Genomic DNA, 11427 nt, shown 5'->3' with positions numbered 1-11427 from the left:
TCACTGAATCAATCCATCTCATTGAGGGTCTTCCTCTCCTGTGCTGTCCCTCCACCCTCCCAAGCATGACGTCCCTCTCCAAGGACCAGTCCCTCCTTACAACATGTCCAAAGTATGTCAGACAAAGCTTCAGAATCCTTGCCTCGAAGGAGCAGCCCAGCTTCACACTCTCTAGGACAAACCTGTTTGTTCTCCTAGCAGTCCATGCTTTATTCAGTACTCCTCTCCAACACCACAGCTCAAAGGCATCAGTTCTCCTTGTATCATCCATAGTCATTGTCCAGCTCTCTGATAAATAGCAAGTGATTGCAAAGACTATATGGGAACAGAGAAGAAGGATCAGTAGTTGACTGATAGCATTAATCTGGAGAGGTCCCTAATTGCAGAATTTCCCAGTGCAATACATGTCCTGATTTCCTGACTGCCGGTACCAAGGGTGTTGATTATGGATCCGAGTAAGAGGAAGTTGTTGATAGTTTCTATCTTTTTTCCATCATGATGTTGCCATGTATCAGTCCAGTGTGAAGAACTATTTCTTGACCTTGAGATGCAATCTATATTGAGTACTGCATTCTTTGATCTTCTGCAACAAGTGCTTCACATCCTCCTCACTTTCAGCAAGCAAGACTGTGTCATCTACGTAACACAGGTTATTGATGAGTCTTCCTCCAATCTTGATGCCACATTCTCCTTCATAGTGTCCAACTTCTTGAATAATTTGCTCAGCAGACAGATTGAGTTAGTATGGAGAGAGAATACAACCTTGGTGCACTCCTTAAGTTTAAACCACGCTGTATTCCCTTGCTCAGTTTGCACAACAGCCTCTTGATCTAGGTATAGGTGTCACATGAGCCTAAGTAAGTGTTCTGTGAGTCCCATTCTTCACAGTGTCAGCCAAAGTTTATGATCCACACAAATGCCCTTGCATAGTCCATAAAGCATAAGTAGACGTTCTCATATTCTTTACTTTCACCGAGGATCCATTTGACATCAGCAGTGAAGAGGCCACGCCTCTTCTAAATTCTCTTCTGCTAGTATGAACGCTTAACCACTGACATCACCCAGCTACCACTGATCTAGGTGGAAGGTACATGCATTAAAATTCTCAAGCTCTGCACTTGGTGTTTGTACACTGTATTGTATATGAATTACATTGCATTAAAAAGGGGGAAAAAAGAAGAAGTGAGATTGCTGAAGTCCTGAGTATCAAGTCGTTTGCACAGCTCAGTTACGTTTCTGTAAATGGAAACACCAAGCTCACTGCTGGCAGGTCCATGCCGACTCACGGAGGCACCCTCCCCCCATCACTTTCCAAGATTGTAAATCTAAACGGGAGGAGACCACCTGGCTTTCTCCCGTGGAGCATGCTGCCCTCCAGCCTCCTTCATGGCTCCATTTACCCCACCAGGGCTCCTTTTCTGCATAGCAACCTAATCAAATACAGAATGGAATTAGGATGCCATTCACAGGAACGTCCAAAAAGCACCCCTACCTAGGAATGATGATACATGTAACCAAGTGTAAGACCTGGACTCTGGAAACAATGAAACCTTAATGGACAACAAAAGACCAAGGAAGTGGAGAGAGAAGCACGTCCTGGGATGGGAAGCCTCAGCCCTGTGACAGTAGTAGTGTCCTTAAACTCAGTGGAAGGCCAGTGTACGTCTAGGACCCAGGCTCTCAGATGCCGAGAAGATCACGGCACAGCACACACATGTCAATCTTAGAGGTATCCTGGGGATGTGGATTCTAATCACTGGAGGAGACCGCCCCATCTCTCCCCTACAGAGCTGCTGGTGGTGGGTTGGAACTGCCGACCTGTCAGTTAGCACGACGTTTAACCTACTGTGCCATCAGGACGCCTATCGGAAGGAACAAACCCCGCCACCATTGATTAGACCCTCCACTGGGCTTCCAAGATGTAAATCTTTACACGAGGGATGCTCACCTTTCTCCCACAGAGCAGCTGGTGGGTTTGAACTGCCAAGCTTTCTGTTAGCAGTCCTCTAAGCACTAAGCCATGAGGGCTTTTCACCTGGGCACGTGGGAGGGGGGTGGAAGCGGGGTGACAGGAGGTGAGGGGTGTGGGGGCGGGAGTAGGACAGAGGTGAGGAGCTGGTCGGCCTTCAGGTGATGGCAGGGTGGTGGCGCGCTGAAGGGGAGCAGAGACTCGGGCATTGAATCTGCACCTTCTGTGCACTTAGCTGCCCAGGACTCCTTGGCCCTGGTCTGAGTGCCTTCCCTCGGCACAGGCTTTCTCATCCCTGGCTGTCTGCTAGGATCTTCGGGGTGCTTTTCAGACCCCTTTGGGACCACCCCAGACTCGTGACTTGCTTGGCATTCACTGGGTGGAGCCAAGTGCAGGTCTTGTTTTAAGGGGCCTGGTGATTGTAGCCGCTGAGTTCCCATTGATCTGACGGGCAGACTGAGGCACGGGGGAGGGGGCTGGGGGGGAGGCTTGCAGCGGGTCTCCCCAAGCGTGTCCTGACCTCTGTCTTCCCCCGCAGTGTACCACTGGGTGGAGATGCGGACCAAGATGCGCATCATGGGCTTCCGGGGCACAGCCATCAAGCCGCTGAACGAGGAGGCTGCGGCCGAGCTGGGCGCCGAGCTGCTGGGCGAGGCCACCATCTTCATTGTGGGCGGTGGCTGCCTGGTGCTGGAGTACTGGCGCCACCAGTCGCAACAGCGCAACAAGGAGGAGGAGCAGCGCGCAGCCTGGAACTCGCTGCTGGACGAGGTGGGCCGCCTGGCCCTCGCCCTGGATGCCCTGCAGACGCAGGTCCAGGCCCTGCCCTCGCCGAGCGCTCTGGAGGAGCTGCAGGTACAGCTGCAGGAAGTGCAGGCCCAGCTCTGCGCCCCCGACGGACCTCCCTCCGCACAGAAGTCCTCGGCCACCCGGGCAGCACCTAGCACCCAAGCCGAAGCCATGCGGGAGAAGTAGGGGACACCGGGTCCTGGACTTGGACCTGTGCTGGGCACCCCACAAAACCGTCTCCACACCTCGCTGGCACTGGCCTCGCCGAAACCCCCATCTTAGACTGGTGCTGACCCAACTGGACATTCAGCCATCTCCCTGATGACCAGACCAGTGGTACCTTCCACTGAGACCAGCCGAGGAAGACGTGTTGCCTACGTCTGGCTGAATGATCCACCCCACGCCAAACTACTAGACCTGTGAGGTCCAGCCCACAGGATCCTCTTTGGGGAGAGAGAGCCGTAGCCTGGAATGGAGCGCTGTCAGCCGCCAGTCTGTTAAGTTAGTGTGCCCTCGTTGGCATGAGCGGGACTGCTCTGGGACGGGGTTCCCTTTCCCTGGGACGGCTCCACTACCACAGAGCGGCCTCTCCTGTGGCCCAGTGCACACACTGTTGTAAGAAACTTCTTTCTCTTTAAGTGCTGTCTCCTCATCTGAAGTGGCCCCCTGCTGGGCAGCAGCCTCTGTCCATACCCACTATCCATCCTCTGAGCTGTAGGTCTTCTTCCCTAACCTGGCCCATAGACTGCCTCTCCCAGCTCTTCAGTCCAGGCCAGAGCCCGCCTCTCCCTAAACATCCCTTCCCTCAGTTGGAAAATTTGAGCCCGTGGAGACCTCATCCCCCCACATCTGGGTTTCCTCTCAGCCCCTGGTACGTTCTCCAGAGCCACTTGGCCTTTCGCTTCCTGATGTCCTCTCCCCTCTTCTTCCTCGGCTGGCCTCTCGAACTGCCACCCCCCCCCATATGTGAAGTAGAAGGCCTCCCCTCCTCTTTACAGCCAGCTAGGTTGATCCCTGTGCCCACACCCTCCCCTCAAGGCTCTGAATGGTCCCCCTTTGTAGCTTGTACCCAGGCCCCCCCAACCCGTCCTCAGCCCTCTGGTATTCGTGTCAAGAGGGAGGGCTGCCCACCACATCACCCCAGACTTGGTGACTTAGAACAGCAGGGATTTTGCCTCTCCAGTTCTAGGGCCCCTCTGGATGCTCTAGGGGAGACCTTTGTGGTTTCTAAGCGTATGTCTCTGCTGGTGGCTGCTTGTGTCAAGCCCTGCCCCCCTCCCCCCAGTGTCTGGTGAACACTTGTCACCAACCTTAAACCCACCCTGTCAAGTCCACTCAGTGACCCTGAAGGGCAGCGTGGACCCACTTGCCCATGGGGTTTCCAGGTTGCCCCGTACAGAAGCAGCTGCCTTGTCTTTCTCCCAAGGAGAGGCTGTCCGCTTCAAACTGCCCACTTTTGGGTTAGCAGCCGAATGGCTAACCCCTGCGCCACCAGGATGCTTCAGTGGCTTTAGGTCCATTCTAAACCCAGGCGCCCACCTCACCACACCTATGTCAGAGACCCTTTTTCAAGGAGGGTCATACAGGTTCTGGGACTTGGGACAGGGACAGATGTTTTCTGGGGCCGACGTTCAACTCATTATACTTCCGACCCCAAAAAAGATATTCCCACATTGGAAACGGACTAGTCGGTCCACTTGCCAGATCCGCTTCCTCCCCGCCTGGCATCCCGCCCAGGATTCTAGGCTGGGTGGGGGCCGCCCCACCCAGGCTGAGTTCTATTTGCAGATGTGGATGTTTCTGAATTGAAGGAACCTGGGGTGAAGAAGTCATCTTGAGGGTGTATCTGAGAACACGTCCTTCCGTGGGTCTCCACAGTGGGAGCCCCAGTGATGTAACATTACGTATTGGGCTGTTTGCCCGAAGGTCAGCGTTTCATGCCCACCAGCTGCTCTGCAGGACAAAGTTGATTTGGTTAAGATTTGCAGCTCAGAAACTAGATAGAGGTTCATCACCATAAGTTGGAATTGATAAAAAGTGTGTTTAACCAGTTTTTGTTTTTTGGTTTTGTTGTGTTTTTTTAATGGGCACAAGGCTTATAATTAGCAGAGATTCTGGGAGGATCATGTTGGGGCCAGGACACAGAGTGATCCTGTGAGCCCTCTCCCAGGTGAGGAAACTAAGGTTCTGGGCGTAGAGAGATGTGCCCAAGGCCCCCAGCTGATGGGGGACGGGCCCTGACCCCTTCCTCCTGGGTGGGGACATGGTAGGAGCAGAGAGTCAGGTCCCAGGAAGAGCAGCTGGCAGGAGCCCAGATTATCCTTGGCTTCTGGTGCCCGAGGATTGCTACCTTAGGCAGGAGTGAGGATGTGGAGTGGGGAGGTGCCCCCCACACAAAAGTGCAGGGCATCCAGAAGCCTCCTCCCAGAGCCCCTCCCCGCCACCCCAGAAGCTCTGCCTGAAGCTGCTGAGTGAATCCCACCTCCCAGCGACCCTCTCCCAGAGCAGAATGGCCCCACAGAGCCTCCAGGGGTGTCACTGTCACAGAAGCACACTGGCACATCTGCCTCCTTTGGAGCGGGTGGGGAGTTTAAACCACTTCTCTTTTGGGCCACAGCGGAATGAATGCCTTAACCATAGTGCTACTAGGACTCCCCTGAGAAAGAATCGAGTTAGGAGGGAGCAGCAGCTGACCCACCCACCTACTGCCACCCACTTGATCCAAGCAGTAGACCCTCTGACACACACACAGTGTCCCTCAGGGTTTGGGAGGCCAGAGGTCTCTTAAGAAGCAAACAGCTTCATCCTCTGTGCTGGAGATCCTAGAGCGAACCAGATTCCCAGGAAGGAGACTTCTCCCATTTCCTTTCCCTTCACTTTACGCTCTGTGGTTAAAAATTACCCGGACACAACACCTGCCCACATAGAAAGCCATAGAGTTGAGAAGTCCTGAAAGGACCTTCTAGAAGAGGGAAGAGATGGCTAAATGATAAGGGGAGGGAGGCGGCAGAGAGGCCAGTACAAGACGCGGGGCCAGGCCCAGTGCCTGATGTCCATGCACAGCTGTGAAGGTCGGGAGCTGTGACATCCCAGCCCTCAACCCCTCGCTCGTCTGTCTACAAATGGCTCCAGCCGATAATAATTTAAAAAAAAAGGCTCCAGCTGATTGAGCTCTGGCTGGTGCCAGGCACAGTTCTAGGTGCTTTGCACAATCCCTACCTGACTCTGATGAGGAAACTGAGGCACAGGGTGGAAGCCCCTGGCACCAGGCTACACCTGCAGCGGCGACACCACAGAGGTGGGATGTGAGGCTGGTGGTCTGGGCCAGACCCATCCTTCCTCCCCTCTGCACACATCCCAGACTTCAAACTCAGCCTCGCCGTGTCCTCACACATGGCCAGTCCTTGGGGGACCCTGAGGCACAGCCCCACCCACTGTGGTTGGGTGAAGGGGGGCGTGGGGCGTAGAACAAGCCTTCTCAGCGTTCATGGCGACCTGGGGATGGGTCACTGTCCCTGGGCCTAGTCGCCAGTTTGTGTACACTAGCGATTTGGGGAGGGGCCATAATAAATTTGTAAGAATGAGTCTGGCAGTCTTCAAGTTTGTGCACGTGTTTGTTCAAATTTTAAAAAGCCTTAACTAAAAATCACAAGCATCTAAGAATAAAAAAACCTTTTTTTTTAAAAAAAAAGCCCTTATATGTGGGGTGGGCGGGGAGAAAAGTGCAACAATGAATGAATGGAATTCCAAAATCTGTGTAGATGTTCATTGACATTTTTAAAAAAAAAAAGCCCTTATTCACATTAGAATAATGTCCTCAGTTCTTTTCATTCAACAAACTTCGACAGAGTAGCCCACTATGAGCATGGAGTGGAGGGGACCGGGGCAGCCTGACCGTGTCCTCGGGCCTCACAGTCCAGAGGCACACACACACACACCACACACAAGTCTCTGCCATCAGTTCCAAACACTGACACAGCCACATCCACAGACACTCACACAGGCCCGTTGCGACATTTGGCACAAGGAGGTAGGCCTGAATCCAGCCTCCTACCCTGAGTGACTCAGGACTTCGGGGGTCGAGAGCAGAACCCTTTGTCATTGACCGGAGACAGATGGATCGAGGAGGCTCGTGCCCTCCCACCACCCCCTGCGCATGGTCCTGCCATCCCAGGCGCTCGTCCTGGCAGGCCAGTGCCTAGCATTATCAAGGATGCTCAGAGTCACCAGGAGAAATGGATTTCACCCAGTTGGCAGCCTGCTGCATTGGCCCAGCTGGGCTCAGGCCGTCCCTGAACCGGCCACTGTGACACCCTGTAACCAAGCCTGGGCCCCCGTTCCCATTCCCTGGGGCTGCAGTCAACAAGGTGGGGGAGGCATGCCCCAAGGAGGTTCCAGGTGGGTGTCGTCTACCTGTTCACTGACAGGTTTGAGCACCTGCTATGTACCTGGCTCCATTCTAGAGCAACTCAAAGCTCATGCAGCCCCAACAGGACAGGTCAGGTTGTCATAGAGGTGCCATTCAGTGCAGGAGATGGACAGTGGAGACAGGTGACTCAGTGAGGGGCTCTGAGGTAGGAGCAGGGAGATGGCTGATGTAGATCGGGGGTGGTCATGGAGGGCCGTGTGGATCGGGGGTGGTCATGGAGGGCTGTGTGGATCGGGTGGTCATGGAGGGCCGTGTAGATCGGGGGTGGTCATGGAGGGCCTTGTAGATCGGGGGTGGTCATGGAGGGCCGTGGAAGGAGGGACCCGCTGAGATGGCCTGCAGGGCAGCAGCAAGGGAGCAAGCCCTTTAGAGCCAGGACATTTGTACATGCCAAGGCCCTGAGGCAGGAGTGGGGTCTGACCTATTCCTTCAAGGACAGGAAGCACCTGCTAACAGACCAAGGAAGAATTAGCAAACTGTGGCCCTTGGACCACATCCAGCCAGCACCACCCCTTCACCGCTCCAAGTGACGTCTTACTGGAACTTCCCAAACCAGAATAAAGTCCCTGCACTCCCATTTAGCCGATTCCAGCTCCGAGCTTCTCCCCACCCGGTTTCTGGGGCTGTACGTCTTGAGGCTGCCTATCTCTCCTGTGCAGCCACCTGGGGGATTGGAACCGCTGGCCTTTCAGTTCACAGCCAAACACATGACACACTAAGCCTCCAGGGCCTTTTTTGTGGAAACACCATCCTGCTCATTTTCTGTGCCTGTTTCTGAGAACTCTGGTAGCACTGTGGTTAAGGCATAAAGCCACTCACCAAAGACTTGGCAGTTCAAACCCACCAGCTGCTGCTCGTCGGAAGAAAGGTGAGGCAGTCAGCTCGCTTAAAGATTTACAGCTTAAAAAAATATTTACAGCCTTGATATAATTAGAGATAATGGAACCATTATTTTAAAAATAAACTTTTTCTTTAAAAAGAAAAAAGATTTACAGCCTTAGCGACCCTGTGGGCCCACCCCACTCTGCCCTTCAGGGTCACTGTGAGTTGGGGTTGCCCCGTGGCAGTGGGTTTGGGTTTGGATTTGGTTCCCCCACTTTGCATTGCTGCTTTGGGGCTGTGGTGCCACAGTTGAGCAGCTGCAACAAAAATAGCCAAGTCGGGGATAGTGTCTGTCTGGCCTTTTGCAGAAGAGGCTTACTAATGCTGGAATGGAGGGAGTGAGCAGAGAGGGAGGGGCTGGGAGGCCAGCATGCAAAGGCCCAGGCCCCTCAGGAGCACTGTTGGGGTCCCACCGTCTCCAGGGCTCCCCCAGGCTGGAGCCCCTCAGCTTCCCCTGTGCCCAGCCCTGCATCCACAGGAATTATTCCCAGGAATCTTCCCCAGTAATCCCCCTGAGCGCGTGTCTCAGCATCCCAATCCCAATCTATAAACCAGGATAAAAACAACCATTCATTCAGACTTCCACGTGCACAGATGTGTAAAAAGATTATTCTATGATCGTTGCTCATTGTTGCCCAGTTGGGACTGACACATAGCTGACCTGTCTGCAGATTTTCAGAGGCTATAATTGCACTGGAAATTGCCCAGCTTTCTCTCGAGTCACTAGTGGATTCGAACTGCTTACCTTTGTGTTGGCAGCACAATTCCTTATCCACTAGGCCACCAAAGCTCCCTTCTATGTTGCTAGGTGCTGTCAAGTCAACTCCAGTTCACGGTGACCCTGCATACAAGAGAGTGAAGCCCTGGCCGACCCTCGCCACCCTCACCATCTCCACCATGTGTAAACCCATCCCAACTCTCTGTGACAGTGGTGATTTCTCAGCTGTAAATGATGGGATCAGATCCCCACATCTTTCTCCTGCTGAACAGTTAGGTGGATTTGAACAACCAACCTTGCTGTGAGCATCTGAGCTCTTAACCGTTGTCCCCAGGGCTCCTTAAAAAACCTGCTGCCATCAACTTGCAGTGATGCTGTGGGACTGAGGAGAACAGCCTCATAAGATTGTGAACAGCAATCACATCTGTCTCCTGAGATGCAACTGGTAGATTTGAACTACCAACCTCTAGATTAGTCTATCTGTCCATTGCTGTGAACATTCTGCCTCATAGTGAACATCATAGGACAGAATATAATTGGTCCATAGTATTTCTAAAGCTTTAAACTTTGGAGGAGCTATACCCCACTAAATCTGGAACCCAATAAAAAAATCCTGTTTGGGGGTTAAAAAAAAACAACCACCCAAAACAACTTTATAGGAGCTGACTGCCTCATCCTTCTCCCTCAGAGCAGCTGGTGGATTTGAACCTTTAACCTTTTGGTTTAAGCACCGTGTTATCAGAGCTTAGAGACAAAATTACACAAATATTCAAACGTACTGTCGAGTGACAACCAACTTGTGGCTGACCCTTCCGTGTGTTTTCAGAAGGTATTAATTGCATCAGAGGAGATTTTCCATCTTCCCCTCCTCACACACAGAACTGCTGATGGAGTCAGACCTCCGGAGAGATGCCCACTTTGGGTCAGCAGCACAACTCCCTACGGACTACACCACCAGAGCTCCCTAGAGACCCTAGAGTCACCTGTGTATGTATTCTACATGGTCCATAATGCATATGGGTTGTATTATATATGATAGAATGGAATATATGTTTTATGTGCTGTGATAGGTAATGTATACATCTCATTAGAGTGAACATTTCATGAGATAACTGTGATATATACAATGCAGTCTATTTCATGCTCTATTGTATTACATTTCATGGAGGAAAACCTGTAAACGTATATATATTATCTACTAGTTTCCATCAAGTAAAACTCTGGCCTGTTTAGACTCCTTATTCAGAATAGAACCGCTTCCCGGGATTTCCAAGGCTGTGAGCTTTGGGAAGCGAATTGCCAGGCTTGTCTTCTGAGGCACCTCTGAGTGGCTTTAATCATTGACTTTTCTCTGAATAGTCCATTGCTTAACCATTTGATACCACACTTGGTTGGTTTTGTTGTCATGTGCCATCGAGTCACCAGCAAATCATAGCGACCCCATGTACAAGAACTCTGAAGCGTGCTCTATCCTAAGCCAGTTTACTGACTCCAACACATCTGTCCCCGTTACCTCAGTCACTGTGTCAGTCTGTCTCATCCGGTGTCTCCCTCTCTTGTGATGTCACTCCACCCTTCTGGACACGATGTTCCTCTCCAAGACTGGTCCTCTTTGCAACATGCCCACAGTATGTGAGGCAGAACTTCCATATCTTTGCCTCCAAGGAGCAGCGTGGTTTCACCCTCTCCAAGACAGACCTGTTTGATCTTTTGGCAGTCCATGATATGTTCAGTTCTCTTCTTCAGCAGCATAACTCAAAGGCCTCAATTCTTCTGTCATTCTGTGATTGTTCAGCTCTGTAATGCATAGCAAGTAATTTAGAAGACCATGGCCCGGATCAGGCACACCTTAGTCTCTAGGATGATATCATTGCTCTTTAGCACTTTGGAGAGACCCTTGACAGATTGCCCTAATGCAGTTTGTCTTTTGATTCCCTGACTACCACCTTTAGATATATTTATTACTTCGACACCAAACCCACAGCTGACAAACCCATAGAACAGCCCCTTGTGGAAAGGGAGTAGAACTGCCCCACAGATTTTCTGAGACTGTAAATCTTTACATAATCTAACTGCCTCATCTTTCTCTCACGGAGCAGCTGTTGGGTTTGAATTTACTGATCCGCTGGTTAGCAAGCTAAGGATTAGACCTCTACTCCAGCAGGCCTCCCAAAGGGTGCAGATTAAAATCAGCATAAGGGAATAAGGCTGGGGAGGCAAAGGGCAGCAGGAACGAGGCTCTAGTTCCCAGGTGTGTCTCCCCCTGCTGGACTTCCATGGGCAGCGCTTAATTTTCCAGGCAATAATAGGCCCTGAGGGAGGGTCCCTGGAGCCGGCCTGGTGACCAGGGTTTGCACCAAACTCAGTCTCAGACATGGGGAGCCCCATGACTGACCACAGCTCTTCAGTCTCTGACCCCGTGAGGATCAAACTGATACAGCGATATCCCGTGGCCAGGACCTCTGGCGTACAAAACACCCTTACCTGGCAGACCACTCTCAGGATGCGGGGGTTATCACACAGGAACTGGGTAGGGGTCAGTCCTCAAAATTGGATTTAGGCCCCTCAGGCCTGCTGCGTTAACCCTCTCCTGCACGCTTCCTGTGTGGGTCCCCACTGCTGATTCAGAGCCACCCTGCA

The 11427-nt window shown here is 52.2% G+C and overlaps 1 protein-coding gene across 1 annotated transcript; it reads left to right on the top strand.

Annotated features, from left to right (window-relative positions):
* Nucleotides 1–2515: 2515 nt before the first annotated feature.
* On the top strand, nt 2516–2944 carry LOC102867001 (optic atrophy 3 protein homolog). The gene has a single exon (XM_006901269.1). It carries the CDS (start codon nt 2525–2527, stop codon nt 2942–2944), a length of 420 nt encoding a protein of 139 aa, XP_006901331.1. The 5' UTR covers nt 2516–2524.
* Nucleotides 2945–11427: the final 8483 nt, after the last annotated feature.

Source organism: Elephantulus edwardii, unplaced genomic scaffold (assembly GCF_000299155.1).
Source record: "Elephantulus edwardii isolate Elephantulus edwardi_28Jun2011 unplaced genomic scaffold, EleEdw1.0 scaffold00315, whole genome shotgun sequence".
Lineage (NCBI taxonomy): Eukaryota > Metazoa > Chordata > Mammalia > Macroscelidea > Macroscelididae > Elephantulus > Elephantulus edwardii.
Note: the sequence above shows the minus strand (reverse complement) of the source record. Positions and strands in the feature narration are given on the sequence as shown.

Coding starts and splice junctions, on each gene's coding strand:
- LOC102867001 (XM_006901269.1), top strand. CDS start 2,525: ATGCGGACCAAGATGCGCATCATGGGCTTCCGGGGCACAGCCATCAAG.